Raw genomic sequence first — 22,301 nt, forward strand, 5'->3', positions numbered from 1 at the left:
AAACACACACAAACACTGAGTGCATACTCACACATAAGTGCATGCACACATACTTTGATGCACACATTTATGCCCTTCAAACAGGCAAGCACCACAATACAATATGTATATTTTTTCTATTACAACTGTACACTTTGTAATCAAAATCCTGTGGCTTGGTTTACCCTGCATTCTGCAAATATATAGTACAAATAAATCAAGATAATGATTGAGGTGGTGTCCTAGACACACAGTGAGGTATACTGTGCAAGAATAATAAATTCAGATACATTTTTATAATTCTTTCCATGAAGTTTCTGGCACATTAATAGACAAGAACTGAATTAACACTCACTTTATACATATATGACAGAAGCAGCTTTACTGATATAATTAAGGAACAGCTGCAAAAAAAATGTGTTCTTCTTTAACAGAAGAACTCATTGGGTTGTCCTTCGGCTTTTGGTACTGCCTCCGAATCTACGCTTGATCGCGCAGATAGAAGTCTGTTGGATTCATCCGGAGTGTGTCTAGTCAAATATTCTCCTTCGGCTCCTTTTACCTTGGTAGTCGTCGACAGACTCTCAAATGTAACATAAGAGTCCTGTATATCCTTAGATTTTCGAACCAAACCTTTTTTGCATCGTCTTTTCAAAGCTCCACAACAGACCACTAAGGTCAAGGGTACAGCGATAACACACGCAACACTGATGACAACTACATTGATTAATTTTTGGGTTCCTCCAGCACTTACAGCCTCATCAGTGGAAAAGATGATACATTGCTCCTTTTTTGGTATCAGTCCTTTTACACAGACACAGGCAATGTACTTAGTTTTGGGCATCAAACCATCAATGGTGATTTTGGTTTTACCAGGCTCAACATTGATCCTTTTCATTTCTCTTTCTCCAAAGATTGCGTAGAGTACACTGAAGATTGTGATATTTTTGGCAAGAGGTGCTTTCCAAGCAAGAGAAACACTGTGATCTGTATCTCCAATTACTTTGAGTCCTCTGACCATTCGTTCATTCTCTGGTTGCTTGGTTGGTGAACTCAATAAAATATTCCCTGGATCCTTACTTTCAGGTCTCATGATCACTCCTAAATTTGGGTTGATGTTCTGCACTTCATTATTAAGTAGCACTCGGTTGCTATGCATCTTATATTGTTGCATGTTTTGATTCATGTCAGTTGAAAGGTATTTACCTAAAAGAGAAGGAATGACAAGCCATCATGAAATACCCACCAGCTTTTTTTCTATGTAGGCTATTGTATTAAAGTATCCATTTATGTCAACATACCACCAGCATCATTAGGCTCATCAGTGGTGTTTGAGTCAGTTACCAGGACAGAAATAAAGGCTTCAGTCATCCCCAAAATGTTTTTGGCTTTGCAGATATACTCTCCAGAATCTTTGTAAGACACTGCAGGCAAGTTTAGCATTGACCAGCTCATTCCATCTGTTGCAACTTCCTGGTGCACTGGAAATAACATATAAATAATTTTACTTTAAAGGGGATTTCAAGTAAAATGTATAATATACTGGAATATCACATCAATTAAATTAAGTTCACTTTTTTGTGAGCATTTTAAAGTGATGGTACATTTTAGATAAAAATGTTGCAATGAAAAATATATTATGTTGCAAGTAAAACCACATAATTATTTTTTAAGTGTATATATATTTCATAATTAAAAGTTTATAATCCTAATTGGTATTGTCTGTTCCTCCTCCCCCCGTTCATTTACTCTTTTAGCTAGGCTGTGATGTATAGAGCAGTCCCACCAACTCTCTACATAGCCTTTCTAAGGGATTTAAAGAGGCTAGACTGGGGTCAAGTCCTACAAAAAAAGTGTGGGAACTCACCAAAACTTGCACCCCCCTCACAATTAATATTGTATGTATATATATATATATATATATATATATATATATATATATATATATATATATATATATATATATATATATATATATATATATATATATATATAAAATAATGAAGAGTGCACTCGCCAGGACTTTTTAAAGTTTTATTCCAATATTCTTCATTATTTTCTATTTACCTATCTGTTGCACCCTGGGCATGTGATTTGGATTTCTGGAGTGCTTGTCTACTTTGAACTTTATATATATATATATATATATATATATATATATATATATATATATATATATATATATATATATATATATACACACACTGTATTTATATGTATATAATCTATACACTTTGGTTAATGAAAGCTAATTAAATCAAATGAAGGGTTAAATGGTTTCCTTTGGGCCTGAAAATCCGCCTCTGTCACAGAGTCTTGCCCACTAAAGGTGAAATAGTGCTTTTTCTGCTGAATGGAGCGAAATAACCCCAGAGCAAGTCACACAGAAATGTAAGCACCCTGTGTTACACACAGTGCATGGTGATTACACAGCAGGACCGCTGACAGGCTTGCATTTAGTATATTGTAGGAAATGTTACTGCCCATTACTGGAGGATCTCACTATCCCTCTAACCAGACTGTGCTCCAGCTCCTCCCACCAGCAGCAGCAGTGTTTACTGAAGTGCTTCTGTTCTCTGTCCAAGGGGAACTTAGTTCTTCCTGCAAAAATAGTGCAGGAACTCCATGCCCATGTGTTCCCGCTCAACTTGACCCATAGGGCTAGACTTCAAGATTGTCATATGACACATAGGTTGAATGGATGTTCACTGTAATTGTCATTAACAAAAAAGACTTAATCCAAGTGGGCCGAAATTGCATTGCAATAGAAGCATTACTATATGAACTAATTGAACCCTTTCACAGAAGGATTAGAAACAAAAAAAGGTACACATTATACTTTTTTAATGGCAAATATTCCATATATGGCATTTGATTAGTTAAAGTTTACCATCACTTAATTAAAAAAGCATATACTATTATTGTACAGGTCTGTTTTTTTGATATATGACCACATTTGTATTGTAGTATGTGCACAAATAACTAACACAATGAGCCTATTACCTTATAAAAAATAATGCTTGATTACTATTCCACGATTTATTAATGAAAACTCCTCCTTATTGCTGCAGCAGTTTTTAAATAAATCTCGTCACAGAATTGTTCTCTAATCACAACCTGCTTATCATGGGGTTCAACTATCAGCTACTCTATCCAGTGTGGGAACACACTTCATGTATCTGAACAACAAAATCAAGCTGATTGCGATTAGAGAACCCTATGACACATAGAAGCCCTTATTGTTATAAAATGCTGCTAGTAAAAATTGTAACTGTGTTTCTGCAGCATACGCACCTATCCAGTGAAGACTCGTGCACAAGTATTTAACCTTTTAACGCCGTTATGCCGTTCTATTCCGTCATATTTACACTGGGCTTTAAAGCCGTTATGACGGAATAGAACGTCATATCAAACGGCTGTCCTGAAGCCTTCTGCGCTTCAAGGACTTGATCGCGGTCTGGAGGGCGTTCCTAGGGTTGTAGGGACGCCCCCCAGATGCGATCCAATAATTGAAATCTCGCGATCGTATGCACGATCGCGTAGTTTCAATTTGTCTACATCGGAACAGGTGTTCCGATGTAGACACTTTAACCCTGTCACGAAAGGGTTAAATACCACAACTTCTCAGAGAGTCAGTAGTGGTTATATGACACAAATTATGTCTTTAGAAGCAAAATACACCACCACCAGCTCGCTGAGCATGCACTGTGTTTGATTACTGGTGCACGTGCCCGCACAGGATATGTACATATGCCACAGAAAAACAGTAGTAACTTTTACTAGAAGCCTTTTTGCTGATGAAAGTATATTGCAAAAATGCTTATATTTCAAATTAAAATGTTCCCATGCACATCTCTTTTATACTTTTCTATCCCTTTAAGGGTCACCGATTTCCAAGTTGGGACCCCTAAATATAATTATAAAAATGTATAAATGTTCTCTCTCTCTACTGAATAGCTAACAGAATTGTCAGGGAAATTGTAGCTCATAGCTAAGAAACAACATTAATTACAATGGGTTAAGATCTTTAGCAGTTTGATATTTATTACACTAATTATTTTTCAAAACTATATAAATTGTGGCAAAAATAATCTTAACTGCTATGACCTTTCCTGAGGTGAAAAAAAACAGGCATATAATGCCAATAATCTTACATTTTGAGGTTTTTTTTAAATTACTTTCTTTGTATAAATCACATGTTTGTAGATTGATAACAAAGTTTAAGTAATAAATAACTGGGTTGAAAGTACTTTAAATGGACATTAAACACTAAATTTATGTTATAAGCATAGTAATGAGGTATGCTCCGAGTCCCTCTAGTTTATGGGTGCCGCCATGTTGAAATCTAGATTTCACTGCATTCCAGTGCTGATGTGTTTGCTAATGTGCAGTAATTCTCCTTTATATACCTGTAGTGTAACCTAGGTTCCAAAATAGCAGCACCCATAATTAGAAGGAGGTTCATAAAATGTATTTAGTTTTTAAAAGGACAGTCTAGTCAAAATTAAACTTTCATGATTCAGCTAGTACATGCAATTTTACACAACTTTCCAATTACTTTTATCGTCAAATTTGCTTTGTTCTCTTGGTATTCTTTGTTAAAAGCTAAACCTAGGGAGGCTCATAAACAGATTTCCAAGCCGTTGGAGGCTGTCTCTTATCTCAGTTTGTTCACAGTTAGTCAGTGCTAGTTCATGTGTGTCATATAGATAAACATTATGCTCACTCCTGTGGAGTTATTTATGAGTTAGCACTGATTGGCTAAAATGCTAGTCTGTCAAAAGCACTGAGATAAGGGGGCAGTCTACAGAGGTTTAGATACAAGTTAATCACAGAGGTAAAAATATATTAATATAACAGTGTTGGTTATGCACAACTGTGGAAAGGGTAATAAAGGGATTATCTATCTTTTCAAACAATAAAAAAACCATAGAATTGTTATTGTTTTAAAAGATAGATAATCCCTTTATTACTCATTCCCCAGTTTTGCATAACCAACACAGTTATATTAATATACTTTTTACCTTTGTGATTACCTTATATCTAGGAACCTTCTTCCAGCCCCCTGATCACATGACTGTGACTGTTTACTATCTATTGTCTTAAATTTAGCATTGTATTGTGCTAGATCTTAAATAACCCCCTGTGCCTGAACACAGTGTTATCTATATGGCCCACGTGTACTTTCTGTCTCTTTGTGTTGAAAAGAGATTTAAAAAGCATGTGATAAGAGGCAGCCCTCAAAGGCTTAGAGATTAGCATATAAGCCTACCTATGTTTAGTTTAAACTAAGAATGCCAAGAGAAAAAAGCAAATTTGATGATAAAAGTAAATTGGAAAGTTGATTAAAATTAAAAGTCCTATCTGATTAATGAAAGTTTAATTTATACTTGACTGTCCCTTTAAGGAACATCTTCTTATAAAACCATTTTTTTTTTTATCTAGGTACAACTAGCAATAGATCAGTGTAACAACACAGAAAAAATGGAGAGGCACTAAGACTATGGACGTCAGATGAGTTTTGCTAAGATGCTTTGATGTTTATAGATGTTTATTGTCTATAGAGATCGTAAAGGCTACCTGTTGAATCAAGCAATACATTTAACTTCTTACTGAAAAAAAAATATCCAATATATATTATAGTTAGACATTTTGATAAAGTGTCTATAAAATTAAGTTCAAAAGTATAAATCTGCATCTCAATGGCAGTTAAAGGGACATTATACTGTAAACTTCTCATTGTGTAATGTGTTGCTAGTAATCCTTTTGACTTGCTGGAGTGTATTACATTGTTTATAAATAGATGCTTTTCCATTATTTTATCATTTAAAAATGCTGCTTTTACCAGCTGAAACCACCAGCTATACTGAACATTTCAATACTGTAGTTTTGGCTAAAAAAAAAGCTATGTAAACAAAAGATAACCATAGAAATCAACTTCCAAGTGAAGGGTGGGAGAGAACCCAGCTCATATGAAAGGATATTCTTGCAGCAGCTTTGAATGTGATTAAGTCTTCGGGGTCTATTAGTTATTGTGCGGATGGACATGATACTATGTAGCGTATCATGTCCGCCGCACATCGATAAATGCCGACAGCAGTTCTTGTGAACTGCTGGTGCAATGCCGCCCCCTGCAGATTCGCAGCCATATGGCCGCTAGCAGGGGGTGTCAATCAACCCGATTGTATTCGATCTGCTTGATTTCTGTCCGCTGCCTCAGAGCAGGCGAACAGGTTATGGAGCAGCGGTCTTTAGACGGAGCTTGATACATTGACCCCTTCATCTGGTTGCCTGAGTACATTGACAACAAGTGTATTTGAATCCACTTTATCAGTATCCTGCAAGTTCTCAAGCAAATCAACTTTTATTTACTTTTAACTTTTTTCTTATTTTTTTTTTCCAATATTTGGAAAGAAACATTTCTTGTGTGTAATCAAATAAATAATGTAAGTTGTGTCACAATTAATATAGTCTATTACATATTTTCTTTACCAGTTTATCAGAGAGACTTTAAGAGACATGAAACTAAACATTTATCTTTCGTGATACAGCATACAATTTTAACCCCTTAATGACCACAATGTACCCTGTATGTCACTGGTCGTTAAGGGTTTTTTCAGGACATAATAGCACAAGTCTAGCAAGAACACACTATTAATGCCCTCCCTCCAGCAGGCTTTGTGGAATAGAGCAGTCTCAACGCTGGTGGCAAGACCGCACTATAAAACAATCAAGTCCCAAAAAAGGCCAGCGACATACAGGGTACGTCGCTGGTCCTTAAGGGGTTAAGAAAGTTTCCAAATGTCGCACCAGGTATGCAAGAATGCTTTTAACAGTTATACACTGTGAAAAACTACTGCCATCTAGTGTTAAAAATCATACTTGCAAAACCGCTACCATATAGTTCCCCAGACACGTGCACACTATCTACCTATGTATTCTCTTCAACAAAGAATACCATGAGAACAAAGTAAATTTGATAATAAAAATAAACTAAAAACTTTCCTAAAATTGCTCTGTTTGAATTATCACAGAAATAATTGGGGTTTTATCTCCCTTTAAACCTGTCCTGAACTTTGGTATAATCACAAGCATTATAAATTGTATTGCCACCTTTGAAAATCCTAAAGCACATTCTTATTTAACCATATCCTACCCTTCTATTTGTCATTCAACTGTGGGTATCTATGAGCACATAGAGAATCCTACCTAAGGAGGAAAATAAGCTTTTAAAAATATTAAGAGCTCTTAAAGTGATAGTAAATTTTAGCTTTTTTGAAACGCTAGCCTGAATTTTTGAAATAAATAAAATGGACCATAATTCATGATTTGGAAGTGAATATGCACTAAAACATAATTTTATTTTGTTCATCATTCTATTAAAATACCCCCATCGACCCCGCCGCAAAAATCAATATTTTTTTTATGATATAACATTTTCAACTCCTATCCAATAGCTCTGCTAGCCATATGGCACTCAACGGTTAAAATCATGAATTAAGGTCCATTTAAATGGGCATAAAACAAGTTGGGATAGAGACAAATATAATAAGATCTACTTTAATTACTTTACCTGCAAATGTATACTGCAGTGCCTCGCCATTAACCCTTTCTTTTTAGTTACTGAAATGTAAAGCTCTAACTCCCCCCACACATTTCCTTCTATGGCTGTATTTATATCTATTGTTGTCTAGGTAGAAAGCAAAAATGCATAGGGATTATCTGCTGGAGCTTGCCTAGAAGCTGTGAACTTAGTTGAAATACAATGCCTGTGTCTAAACACTGATAAGGGGGGGGGGGTGGAGTTGGCTTCTCCAGGCAGCTTAGCAATGTAATTCATTTAGCTTATTTTTGAAAATTATTTTAATACTTGCCAGCAATTTTTTAACAATTTTTTATGCAAACTATTTTATGCACAGATCTCAACCTGTTTTATATCCCTTTAATTTATTCCATAGATTCAGGTTAACTTTTTAAAAACTCTAACATTTACTATCCCTTTAAGTTACATTCTAATACTATCACCTAAATATGGTCATGGTATCTGAGTCGTGCTATTACCTGTGCCATTAAGATAGTTTCCATCCGACCGTCGCCAGCTCAGTTCAGGAGTCGGCACGCCCATGGTGCCACATCGCAATAACACTGGGCTGCCAATCATGGTTTTTAGCTTTGCCACTGATGTGTGTATTACTGGACTTTGACATTTTCTTAGCTCTACTTGGCTGAACGGCACACCAGCGAGACTTCGAGGTGAGAAACATTTCAGACGAGGCTCTATGAACGCTACTGAAGGAGACTGGAAGTTGAGGAAATGAACCATTTCATATAAACTGCAATCACACAGCCAAGGATTATCCTGCAGACCTGGAAACAAATGAACAAGCAGTTAATACTATATATTTTTTATATTATTGTCATCCTGTGAGGGAAATAAATGGCACAGCTAACATTGTAATAAAATGTTCAGTTTAAGTCCAAGGTCTGCATGTACAAAGCAGCGTAAACTGCTCCGGAGCCCTTGCGGGGCAGGTTCGCACATGCAAGCCTGCTTCCCGCAATGTCAGAAGCAGCGGTCATTAGGCTGCTTATTTTTACATGCTTTGCCACCTCTGAGGTGGTGAAGAGAAATCACCAAGAGCTTGCTCGTTCTCGGTGATTGACATTCCCTTCTCTCGCGCGATTGGTCGTGGAAGTGAAGGGGCGGGCATTACACACACAGTGGAGTGTGTAATGCTGCATACAGGTCAGCAGACAAACAGATCCGCTGCCCATATTAAAGGGACAGTCTATACCAAATATTTATTCTTTATAACTTATTGTTGCATACCAGACAAGCATCTTGCAAAGGGTGCCACTTCTATAAGCTTGTAAGAAGTACATGAAACTTTTAAATAATAATCGTTTGTTTGCAACTAAAAATGGCCACCAAGCTCCGCCCACAGCTTTCTTCTTGTCCACTTAGCTTTTTTCTTGTATGACTGTTTAGTAGTGCACGTTTAATCTTTTTCAGTTAGCTATTTCAAATTGCACTTGTGCAGTGTTTTTTGTCTCAACCAGAAATGTAGGGGACATTTATTGCAGGCGGACCGGCATCATTTCCTGCAAATAGTGATAGTTTTTGTGTCTTTCTGTTTGCTTTTTAATTGTGATTTTTTCCTACTGCAAGTGATAATTAAAATATAAATAATCTTTATATTCTCATGGTAAAAAAATGTATCTTACTCAGTTATTGATTTATGTTATTATTAATAAAGTCTAATAATGTTTAGCTCCTCATTACTTATGAATGTTATAAATCACTGTTGTCCTGATCTCATGGTCTGTGCAGGCATACACATCTCTGCACCTTCCCCTCATATAAGACCAGATTACGGTTGGAGCACTATTGTTTTTGCGCAAGCGATATTGTGTTTTCGCACACATTTGCAAGCAAGTTAAATTGCGCTTGTATTACAATTTTAAAGTAAATGATAACACTTGAGGGCATTCACGATTTACACTATGATTACCGCGACCTCAGAGGTCTGGTTAACTGTTTTGCAAAACTAAAAAGTTGCAAAAACACATAAAAATGACATTACAAAGTACAGTTACACTTATAATAACACTATCTCATAAAAATGATTCACATCAGAGGTCATTCAGTTATTAGACATAACATCATTACACTTAGCAACAGCTGCTAATCTTTCACTTTAATCTTATATAAATCTTAATCTAGTAAGAGTAAAATTCAGTCACTCTGTAGTCAATGGTTATCTGTCAATCAGAGGTCATTCAGTTATCACCGGTCTCTCAGTAGTCACCGGTCACTCAGTGATAACTTAGTGGTGAAAGGTCACTCAGTGGCCACTGTTCACTCATTGGTTATTGGTTTCTAAATGGTCAATGAGTAAATAAGTCACTCTGTGGTCACTCAATGGCTACCAGTCACTCAGTGGTCATTTAGTTATCACTGGTCACTCAGTGGTCACCAGTCACTCAATGATTACTTAGTGGTAAATCAGTGGTCAATGGTCACTCAGTGGTCAATGAGTGGTAAAAGGTCACTCAATGATCATTCAGTGGTCATTCAGTGGTAACTGGTCACTGAGTAGTCACTCGGTGGTCACTCAATGGTAACCGGCCACTCAGTGGTCATTCAGTTATCACTGGTCACTAAGTGGTCACTCAATGGTCACAGGTCACTCGTCACTCAATTGTTCACTTAGTAGTAACTCAGTGGTTAATGATTACTCAGTGAGGACCATTCTGGTTTAATCAGTGGTCAAAGCTCAATATGTGGTCATTCATTTTTTTATTGGTCACTAAATATTTACAGATAACTCCGCGTCATCCATATGTTGCTCAGTGGTCACTCGTTATTCATGTGTCAAACACTGATCACAAGTTATTATTCATGCAACAAGCTGATTGATTGGAGAATAATAGTATAATCAATTACATCATTGCATAAAAATGCCTCAATTTTTTTTGTTTTTTTAAATGGCAGCATGCCAATAAAAATAAAAAACATTAAACAAATACAATTGGCACCAATGCAGCAAAAACCCTCCTAAATGCAGAGCATCACTTTCCTTGCTCTAAATCAGGTCCTGGAATAACTATAATGCAAACTTACTAGGAAATGGTGTATATTAGATATAGTAACATTACTAGTGATGTGCAGTTCATGAACGAATCGTTCATTTGAACTGGTTCTTTTCACTGAACTGAGTGAATCAGTTCACAAGACTGAACTGATTCGTTTCCAAACAGTTCACTTCCTGAGTCTGCAGCAGCACTGGTAATACGATTCTAGAGTGTGTACTGCTTCTGCTAACTCCTCCTTTGCAAAGAATCACTCAGCAGATTCAGACAGCCTCACTCTAGGATCATATTACCAGTACTGTTACTGATTCAAGAAGTGAACTGTTTGCAAACGAATCAGTGTACTGTTAACTCCTTTGCAATGAATCATTTAGATAACAGTACACTGATTCAACAAGCAGTTCTCAACACAGACTCCTGCATTTACCCCTAACTGTCCCTTAAATTAACCCTTACTCTCCCTTACAATAAATATGCCATTAATAATTAATACCATTACTTAACCCTAAAGACACCTGTTAAGTGCCCCTAAATTAACTACAAATATTGCGTGTTTTTATGGGGATCACTATAACAGGTTACCAGCCTCACAGCCGTCCTGCAAATTGCGATCTCCCCACAGATACCTCTGCATTTCTAAGGGACAGTACACATGTCAACTTGTACCCCCTGTTAGCTGCACTTTGTGTGCTGAGCTTTAACTGGTGGACTGTCACTGAATTAACCTCTATCTCAAATATTAGGCAAATACAACATATTACATAAAACAGAGTATGCTGAAGGTTGTGAGACCCACACAACATGCAGCATACTCTGTTCTATGTACTGTGCTGTTTGTATTGCCAGTGACTCACGAGTCACGAATCGGATCCCCAGAGTATCTGTAATAGAAGAATTTGCAGCTCTGCCCCTTAGGGATCACGTGCCAAAAAGTGTACTGATGAACCGGTTCAGTTAAGCGAACTGTCCGAAATGAACCGATTCATCAAAATGAATCGAACTTCCCATCTCTAAACATTACACTTAGCAACAGCAGCAGCTAATATTTCACTTTAATCTTATATAAACCTTAACCTACTATTCACCAACAAGTTATTATTCCTTATCTATTATCCATACCAACATTAATTGATATTATAAGCTGATATAAATTATATATCTGCTCACTCTTTATTTGTACTTGAGGAGACTGTTAGAATGAAAAGATAGCAGATATATTAGCATATATTTTAATATGCAAATTAAACTACCCAAGATGCTTTGCACATATTAACAGTCTCTACTTAACAGATTCTTTTCGACCTATTTAATCACATTTTTAGTTTTAGGATCTGAATATCATCAAAAATGTTCAGGGTGATATGAAACACCAAAATAAAAAACAAAATTTTTGAGAAGATCTGTAAGCTACATAGGAGGAAACCAATATCTAGTAGCAAGTTTGTATAACTCTCCAGAGGATCAAATGTTTTATCAGTGAAGTAAGGGATATATAGATATATATCCATTTCCATACACGCACAATGTTGTTTTTTCTTATACTGTGATGATTGCTGAGTTCTTAAAGGGACACTGAACATAAATGTTTTCTTTCATGATTCAGATAGAGCATGACATTTTAAGCAACTTACTAATTTTCTCCTATTATCAAATTTTCTTTAGTCTCTTGGTATCTTTATTTGAAATGCAAGAATATAAGTTTAGATGCCGTCCCATTTTTGGTGAACAACCTGGGTTGTCATTGCCGATTGGTGGATAAATTCATCCACCAATAGAAAAGTGCTGTCCAGAGTACTAAACCAAGAAAAAAGCTTAGATGCCTTCTTTTTCAAATAAAGATTGCAAGAGAACAAAGAAAATTGATAATAGGAGTAAATTAGAAAGTTGCTTAAAATTGCCTGATCTATCTGAATCACAAAAGAAAAAATTTGGGTTCAGTGTCCCTTTAATCATGTTTAGATATCATAGCATGTACAGTACTATGAAGTGTGATGCTATAGCAAGAAGGTGAGGTATTCAAAACTTATTCTATTTTAGTAACAATCCATTTTCAGTATTGATAACTTCTGAAATTCTATATATTAATCAACTAATGGTCATTTTTTTTTATTGGAAAATAAATGTTTACAAAGCAAGGAAAAACAATATATGTAAAACATAAAGCAAATAATAAAAATATATTCCAATGCATTTGATGAAATCTGAACTAATTGTCATTTAATATAACACCATACACAACAGCATTATACAAAAGAATGAATATCAAAGATGTGAAGTTGATCTAATTCACTCTTTATTTCACTTGAGGAGACTAAGACTGAATATAAATATGCAAATAAAAACTACCCACAGACGCTTTGTAAGTAAAAACATGCTCTACTAAACAGACTTTAAAAAACTATTTGATATTTTCCAATTTGTGAGCTGATTATAATGCTTAATAAATGTTCTGATTGATATGAATCCCTAAAATATAACTAAAACATTTTTTAGAGCGAATCTAAAGGGTGAGACCAATATTAAGCAGGAAAAAAAAGTCTGTTTAGTAGAGCCTGTTGTGTCATGCAAAGCATCTCTGGGTAGTTTTAATTTGCATATTTAAACTTATGCAAATGATTTCTGCTCTCTATTCATTATAAAAGTCTCCTCAAGTAGAATAAAATGTGAGCAGATATATAAGTATTAGCAACAGCAATATATTTTCTAAATCGGAAGCTGAATTAATGCTCAATAAATGTTCTGGGTCATTATACTAAAATAGAAAAAAAAATTCTAAATGAGAGACCAATATTTAGCAGAAAAACCATATTTCATCAATAAATGTTTTGAGTGACATGAAGCACTAAAAAAAAAAAAAAACAGTTTGGATAGGATCTACAAACTAAAAAGGGGAAAACCAGCAACAAGGTTTTGTATAATCTACCTCAACGTATTTTGACAGCAATATGGTTAAATATTTACAGATAAATTAGTTTGCAATACACCAAAAATGTATTCATTAAAATTAATTATTAGATAGATGTGAAGAACACTAGAAGATAAACACTTCAGCTAACATAACAGTCTTGCACTGTTGAGTTAAACTTTAACCATCATTCATTCTATTTTAAAAAAATATATATATTAATATAATTATATATCTATTCATTCTGTATTGTACTTGAGGAGACTTTTTAGAGTGAATAGATGCATACATTTGAATATGCAAATTTAAATTACCCATAAATTCTTTGCATGTAAAAACAGGCTCTTTTTAGACTCTTAGTTGCTAATGTTTGCTAGATTTTCAATATGAATATCCTTAATAAATGTTTTATATGATATGAATCACCAAAATAGATTTTAAAAAAAAATCCAGAAAGGATCTGCAAGCTACACAAGGGGAGACCAATAGCTAGTACAAAGTTTTTAATTGAGATCATTTGGATCTTTTCTGTAGTGAAACAGTTTTAGAAAAAGAAAAAATTGTTTTTATCTCAGTTGTTTTATAACATAAATGACATTAAAGCAGTTTGAAAGTTTTAATTATTATTCTACTCAATCTGAGAGTTATTCACTTGTAAATAGTATGATAATTTTGAGGACTTCACTGCATTCAAGACATACCTTTATAATTAGCAAGTGATGATCATCGTGAGCAGGTTGAGTAGAAATTTTTTTGAGTTAATATAATTATATATATCTATTCACTCTTTATTGTACTTGAGGAGACAATGTTTTGAGTGAATAGATGCATATATTTGAATATGCAAATTTAAATTACCCATAAATTCTTTGCATGTAAAAACAGGCTCTTTTTAGACTCTTTTAGAGCTATTTGCTAATGTTTGCCAGATTTTGAATATGAATATCCTTAATAAATGTTTTGTCTGATATGACTCGTGACTAGTGTAAACTGATAGGAAAAAAAAATTTGCTTTAACACTTACTTGAATCTCAGTTGTCTTAAAACATGAGATATTAAAGCAGTACAAAATTGTTTAGTTTTATTAATTAATCTGATTATGATTCACTAGCAAGTAGAGCGCTAGTCAGTATTATAAACTTCATGTAATATTGTATGATAATTTTATAATTAGCAAGTGACGATCAAAGTGAGCTGGACAATAGAAATGTTACAGAAGAATTTTAACAAGAATATGGAACGGGCATGAGGAGCAGGGACCAATATAGCAAATAGGAATTAAATATGCCCTGCTAAACGTAGTATGGAGGAGATGATGATAATGCAGCCACCAACAGAAAGACATAAAAATGCGGCATGAAGCACAATATGAGGAAGTACTAATTAAATTATTTTAAATATTGTATCATATAAATAAAGTATACAAAATAAATAATACTTAAAAAATTATTTTTAAATGAATTTCAATAACATACCGCAATGCAAATTAAGGGCTATGCAAAGCAGTGCTCAATGATCATCACCCGGAACGATAGTTACAACCTAAAGCATTAGTAGGGACTGATTAGGCTGCAACACTGGAATGGCTTAACTGCTCATGCGCAATTTAATATGTGTCTGCATGAGAAATTATTTACGAGTCGATGGTGATTAGAGGTTAATACACATAAGAAAGGATAGGGAAAGAGGTGGGTGGAGCTTGGTGGCCATTTTAAACTGATTTAAAAAAAAACGTTTTTACAATTACAGTTCTTGCTTTCTAGCTGGTGTACCATTGACCTGGTTCAGGACACTTGTTTAATGTGTTTGAGCAGGTAGGTAAAAATTATGATAGGGTGTAGACTTTCCCTTTAAGTGAAGGTGTGCGGACAAATTGAGAAGCTGTTTATTCATTATCTGCCCCTAATTAGATTTATCTCATAACAACTGCAAGATAATTACTTTTAACGTCTGGTTGTCTGCAGACTAAAGCTTAGATTGACTCCTCCAAATAAGGTAGGTGTTGGGTGGAGTTTGCCTATTGAAAATAACTGCAGAAAAAGAATGTAACTTTGCTTTAAAAACATTTGGCTAGATTACGAGTCTTGCGTTATGATTTAAAAAGCAGCGTTAAGCCTCATAACGCTGCTTTTTTATTACCGCTGGTATTACGAGTCTTGCAGATTTAGGGGCACCGCACACTTTTTTGGCCTTACCGCAAATCAACTTACACAAATTGCGTATAGACTTTTTTCTATGGGACTTCCATAGCGCCAGTATTACAAGTTTGTCCTGGGAGGCCAAAAAGTGAGCGGTACACCCTATCCCGTCACGATTCGTACCGCATTTTAAAGTCAGTAGTTATGAGTTTTACACTACAACGCTGTAGCATAAAACTCATAACTAAAGTGTTAAAAAGTACACTAACACCCATAAACTACCTATTAACCCCTAAACTGAGGCCCTCCCGCATCACAAACACTATAATAAATATATTAACCCCTAATCTTCCGCTCCGGACATCGCCGCCACTAGAATAAACATATTAACCCCTAAACCGCCATACTCTCGTCTCGCATACACTAGTTAAATATTATTAACCCGTAATCTGCTGTCCCTAACATCGCCGCAACCTACCTATATTTATTAACCCCTAATCTGCTGCCCCCAACATCACCGCCACTATATTATATTTATTAACCCCTAAACCGCAGTCTAACCCTAACACCCCCTAACTTAAATATAATTAAAATAAATATAAATTAAAATAAATATAAATAAAACCTACAATTATTACCTAAATTATTCCTATTTAAAACTAAATACTTACCTATAAAATAAACCCTAAGACAGATACAATATAACTAATAGTTACATTGTAGCTAGCTTAGGTTTTAAATTTATTTTACAGGCAAGTTTGTATTTATTTTAACTAGGTAGAATAGTTACTAAATAGTTATTAACTATTTAATAACTACCTAGCTAAAATAAATACAAATTTACCTGTAAAATAAAACCTAACATGTCTTACACTAACACCTAACCTTACACTACAATTAAATAAATTAACTAAATTAAATACAATTAACTAAATTAAATACAATTAGCTAAATTACAAAAAAAACCCACTAAATTACAGAAAATAAAAAACTAATTACAAGATATTTAAACTAATTACACCTAATCTAATAGCCCTATCAAAATAAAAAAAACACCCTAGCCTAAACTAAACTACCAATAGCCCTTAAAAGGGCCTTTTGCGGGGAATTGCCCCAAAGAAATCAGCTCTTTTACCTGAAAAAAAAAATACAAACAAACCCCCCAACAGTAAAACCCACCACCCACACAACCAACCCCCCAAATAAAACCCTAACTAAAAAAAACCTAAGCTCCCCATTGCCCTGAAAAGGGCATTTGGATGGGCATTGCCCTTAAAAGGGCATTTAGCTCTATTGCGGCCCAAAGCCCTAACCTAAAAATAAAACCCACCCAATCAGCCAATAGGATTGAGCTCGTATTCTATTGGCTGATTGGAACAGCCAATAGAATGCAAGCTCAATCCCATTGGCTGATTAGATCAGTCAATATGATTGAAGTTCAATCCTATTGGCTGATTGCATCAGCCAATAGGATTTTTTCTACCTTAATTCCGATAGGCTGATAGAATTCTATCAGCCAATTGGAATCTAAGGGACGCAATCTTGGATGACGTCACTTAAGGGTACCTTCATTCGTCGGGTAGTCGTCGTTTTAAGAGGATGCTCCGCTCCGGATGTCTTGAAAATGGACCCGCTCCGCGCCGGATGGATGAAGATAGAAGATGCTGTCTGGATGAAGACTTCTGCCCGTCTGGAAGACCACTTCTCCTGGCTTGGCTGAAGACTTCTCCTGGCTTCGTTGAGGACTTCTCCCGGCTTCGTTGAGGATGGATGTCGGATCTTCAAAACTGTAAGTGGATCTTCAGGGGTTAGTGTTAGGATTTTTTAAGGGTGTATTGGGTGGGTTTTATTTTTAGGTTAGGGCTTTGGGCCGCAATAGAGCTAAATGCCCTTTTAAGGGCAATGCCCATCCAAATGCCCTTTTCAGGGCAATGGGGAGCTTAGGTTTTTTTAGTTAGGGTTTTATTTGGGGGATTGGTTGTGTGGGTGGTGGGTTTTACTATTGGGGGGGTTGTTTGCATTTTTTTTCAGGTAAAAGAGCTGATTTCTTTGGAGCAATGCCCCGCAAAAGGCCCTTTAAAGGGCTATTGGTAGTTTAGTTAAGGCTAGGGTTTTTTTTATTTTGGGTGGGCTTTTTTTTATTTTGATAGGGCTATTAGATTAGGTGTAATTAGTTTAAAGATCTTGTAATTTGTTTTTTATTTTGTGTAATTTAGTGGGGGTTTTTTTTGTAATTTAGCTAATTGTATTTAATTTAGTTAATTTATTTAATTGTAGTGTAAGGTTAGGTGTTAGTGTAAGACAGGTTAGGTTTTATTTTACAGGTAAATTTGTATTTATTTTAGCTAGGTAGTTAGTAAATAGTTAATAACTATTTAGTAACTATTCTACCTAGTTAAAATAAATACAAACTTGCCTGTAAAATAAAAATAAACCCTAAGCTAGCTACAATGTAACTATTAGTTATATTGTAGCTAGCTTAGGGTTTATTTTATAGGTAAGTATTTAGTTTTGAATAGGAATAATTTAGGTAATGAGAGTAAGTTTTATTTATATTTATTTTAATTATATTTAAGTTAGGGGGTGTTAGGGTTAGGGTTAGACTTAGGTTTAGGGGTTAATACATTTAGTATAATGGCGGCAATGTTAGGGGCGGCAGATTAGGGGTTAATAACATTATGTAGGTGTCGGCGATGTTGTGGGCAGCAGATTAGGGGTTAATAAATATAATGTAGGTGTCTGCGATATTGGGGGCAGCAGATTAGGGGTTCATAAGTATAATGTAGGTGTTGGCAATGTCCAGAGCGGCAGATTGGGGGTTAATAATTATAATGTAGGTGTTGGCGATGTTGGGGACAGCAGATTAGGGGTTAATAAGTGTAAGATTAGGGGTGTTTAGACTCGGGGTTCATGTTAGGGTGTTAGGTGTAAACATAAAATGTGTTTCCCCATAGGAATCAATGGGGCTGCGTTACGGAGCTTTACGCTGCTTTTTTGCAGGTGTTAGACTTTTTCTCAGCCGGCTCTCCCCATTGATGTCTATGGGGAAATCGTGCACGAGCACGTACAACCAGCTCACCGCTGACTTAAGCAGCGCTGGTATTGGAGTGCGTAATGGAGCACAATTTTGCTCTACGCTCACTTCTTGCCTTTTAACACCAGGTTTGTAAAAACCTGTAATACCAGCGCTGTAGGTAAGTGAGCGGTGACAATAACGTGCAAGTTAATACCTCACCCCTCATAACGCAAAACTCGTAATATGGCCGATTGACTTCTCTGATATGTTATTCTATAGCAACACAACAAAAATGTCTGGTAATTACAGGGTGTTTACTGTCCCTTTAAATGTGTTTATGTTAACTTCTTTGCTGTGGCCAATTATGGACAGATAGCTCATGCACATATCAAGGAACCACTGGGCAGCATGTAGGGAGATTTTAGAGTTGACAATTCCATTGAATGCACTCCAGCTATTCTGAGGGGAAAAACTACAATTTTCTTTTTTAAATTATTTTGTTACTAATATTTAAAGTGCACTGCAAACTTATCTTTTTCAGTTATGCAAAATTAAAATGTTTGTTTTATTTTTTGCTCTGTATTATGCAATTTTTTTTATCAATGTCCAAATTTCCCATCCCTCTTTCCTTATTTGGAGGTGTCAATCTGGACTTGTTAAAGCAGTAAATATAACCCCGTATGCAAAAATAAAGAGGAGTGTTTTTTTACTTCAAGGAAGAATATGGAGTAATTAGGTGAGCGGGGGTTCCTATAAATGGAAGGGGTGGGCGGAAGCCCATCAATTGTTCTGGAGGAAGCGCAGTTTTCTCGTGCAGTTGCAAGAACAGTGAGGTCCAGGACCCCGCCACGCTAGAAAGGGGCGGGCACAGCCGAGGAGGACGGATAGAGGGGAACATGCCAGAGTGGACTCAGTAATGAGATCTATTGCTGTGGGAACAAACAGGATGGGCAACAAGGAGAATGGACAAATCATGGCACAGCAACCAGCAGGTGAGGCAGCCAATGTGGTGTGACCGTCGAATGTAGAAACAGTGCGAATGGACAGAATGGTCTGATAGCAGGTTTGAAAGAATTATTAGCAAGGTTTGAACAGCAGTCAGCAGGAGTAGTGGCTGGGGGACAGCAAAGTGGCCAGGAGTCAGGTACGGTGGCCTTGGTGTGGGTAGGTCAGGGCTCAGGGGTGGTGGTAAGCAGTGGAGCGGGGGGTAGCACAGGTGCGGCTGGGAGCCAGATAACACAGGGGAACAATGGTGGAGATGCGGTGTTGAAGGTAGCGGAGCAAGCTCTAAGAAGACCCTGTTTGTGCTTGGTGGGACCGCTAGGCATTCATTTGGCTATGGAGGTAAAAGAAAAGATTTGGAAGCGGGAATTCTTAGAATTGTTCTCCTTATTACCAGTGGATCAGGTGATGGAAGTAAAGAAGGATGCTAAAGGGGATAAAGAAAAGAAGGAGGAAGACGAGAGTAAGAAAAGGTATCGGAAGTTGACAAAAACTTTTACTAATTGGTCCAGGGCATTCTGTATTCTAGCAAGTGTGATTAGTGAGAAATTCCCGGACCAAGGTTCATCGTTGTTTTGTTATTTCGATGAGGTGTCAAGTGCTTATCAGACATACAAAGGTATGGCATGGTGGCGCTATGATGAACAGTTTCGGCAAAGAATGGTGGTGCGACCAGAGATGAGATGGGATGACAGGGAAATTGGCTTGTGGTTGGAGTTGATGATGCCGCTCAGAGGTGGGTATTCCTTTTGTGGAACAGGAGGAAGCATAGTCAGTGGGTCACCTGACTATGAGATGGGACGACAGGGAAATTGGCTTGTGGTTGGAGTTGATGATGCCGCTCAGAGGTGGGTATTCCTTTTGTGGAACAGGAGGAAACATAGTCAGTGGGTCACCTGGAGGGAGCACAGCAGTGGCCATTAGGAAAGGACTTTGCTTCCAATTTAATGAAGGTCAATGTCATTTTGGGACAACGTGTAAATACAAACACGAATGCTCTGGGTGTGGGGGAACTCATCCAGATGTTTTAAGCAAGGGTCAGGAACTGGGAAGTGTGGTGAAACCGTTGCTAAGAGCCAGGATGCCAGTGAGGGTAAGAGAGATGGTCCCGTGGCTTGAACAGTACGCTAGGCTCCGGGGGAAAGCGGAGGATGCAGAACTTTTGCTGTCGGGCTTCAGTTCGGGTTTTCAAATTCCTTTTGATGAAGGAGTGGATTTGGGTATTTCAGGCAATTTGAGATCTGCTAGGGAATTTCAAGAGGTGGTGCAGAACAAACTGGACAAAAAGGTGGCTTTGGGTAGAATGGCAGGCTCCTTTCCTGTTCCTTCCATGTCAAATTTGAGGATATCTCCATTGGGGGTGGTTCCTTAAAAAGTGGAAGGACAATTCCAGATAATTCACCATTTGTCATACCCAAAAGGGTAATCTTTGAATTATGGTATTGACCCGGCGCTTACGGTGGCGCGTTACGTATCTTTCGATAAGGTGTTATCACTGGTGGGAAAAGCAGGAGCGGGGGCTTTATTGGAAAAAGTAGATGTGAAGGTAGCCTTTCGGCTATTGCCAGTACACCCAACATGCCATCATTTGCTAGGGTGTCACTTTGGAGGGGCCAATTATGTAGATCTTTGTTTGCCCATGGGGTGCACAATCTCATGCTCGTACTTTAAGAAGTTCAGCTGTTTCGTAGAATGGGTGGTTCGTGCAGCATCGGGGCAATTATTGGTTGTCCATTACCTGGACTACTTCCTTTTTGTGGGGAGAGCTGGGTCCGGTGAGTGCAGGGATTTGATGACGTGGTTTTTGAAAATTGCTGATGACTTTGAAATCCCTGTAGCGAGCGAGAACACTGAGGGCCCCACAACATCATTAAGTTTTCTGGGGATCCAGATTGACTCGGTGAGGATGGAATGCCTTCTACCATAGGAGAAGGTAAGGGATTTGCAATACACCATTGAGAGGGCGTTGCAGAAGAAGAAATTCTTATTGTAGGAGCTGCAGTCCTTACTGGGCAAACTAAATTTTGCTTGTAGGGTAATACCTATTGGTCGAGTGTTTTGCAGAAGGTTGTCTTTAGCAACAGTGGGGGCAAAGGCTCTGAATCATAGGATTAACCTTTCAAGAGTGTTAAAAGAGGATTTGAGGGTATGGCTGGTTTTCCAAGAGGATTTTAATGGAAGGCTGTTCCTGCAGCATGAGGCAATGGCAACAGATGATATTTACTTGCTTAAGGACGCAGCAGGCGCCCATGGATTTGGGGCGTATTTTCAGGGTAAATGGTGCATGGGTGCATGGCCAGTTAGTTGGAGGGAGAGTGGTTTGACGAAGAATTTGGTATTTCTTGAGGCTTTTCCCCTTGGTTGTATTGCTGATTGTGTGGTCTGAGAGATTGTGAAACAGGAAAGTCATTTTTCATTTCATTTGCTATCAATAGGCTGACGTCAAGTTCTTTGCATGTGGTTAGGTTGTTGCGCATTTTTGTGTTGGAGTGTCTGATATTGAATGTTCTTTTCTGTGCTGTTCATGTTCCCGGGCTGGTTAATGTGATTGCTGATTCTCTCTCTCGATTTCAGTGGGATCGCTTTCGGGAAGTAGCACCGGGGGCGAAGGAAGAAGGGATGACTTGCCCTGCGGAGTTATGGAGGATGAGCTTCACAGATTAATGGG

At 36.9% G+C, this 22,301-nt stretch overlaps 1 protein-coding gene across 1 annotated transcript in view; it reads right to left on the reverse strand.

Moving 5' to 3' along the window:
- Positions 1-406: 406 nt before the first annotated feature.
- LRIT1 (leucine rich repeat, Ig-like and transmembrane domains 1) overlaps positions 407-22,301 on the reverse strand; it is a 55,792-nt gene continuing 33,897 nt past the window's right edge. The window contains exons 4-6 of the mRNA XM_053692875.1: positions 8,041-8,346; positions 1,284-1,460; positions 407-1,185 (exon numbers count right to left, since the gene is read on the reverse strand). Coding sequence (XP_053548850.1) covers positions 407-1,185; positions 1,284-1,460; positions 8,041-8,346 — 1,262 coding nt within the window. The remainder of the gene's footprint in view (positions 1,186-1,283; positions 1,461-8,040; positions 8,347-22,301) is intronic.

This window comes from Bombina bombina, chromosome 9 (assembly GCF_027579735.1).
Source record: "Bombina bombina isolate aBomBom1 chromosome 9, aBomBom1.pri, whole genome shotgun sequence".
Classification (NCBI taxonomy): domain Eukaryota; kingdom Metazoa; phylum Chordata; class Amphibia; order Anura; family Bombinatoridae; genus Bombina; species Bombina bombina.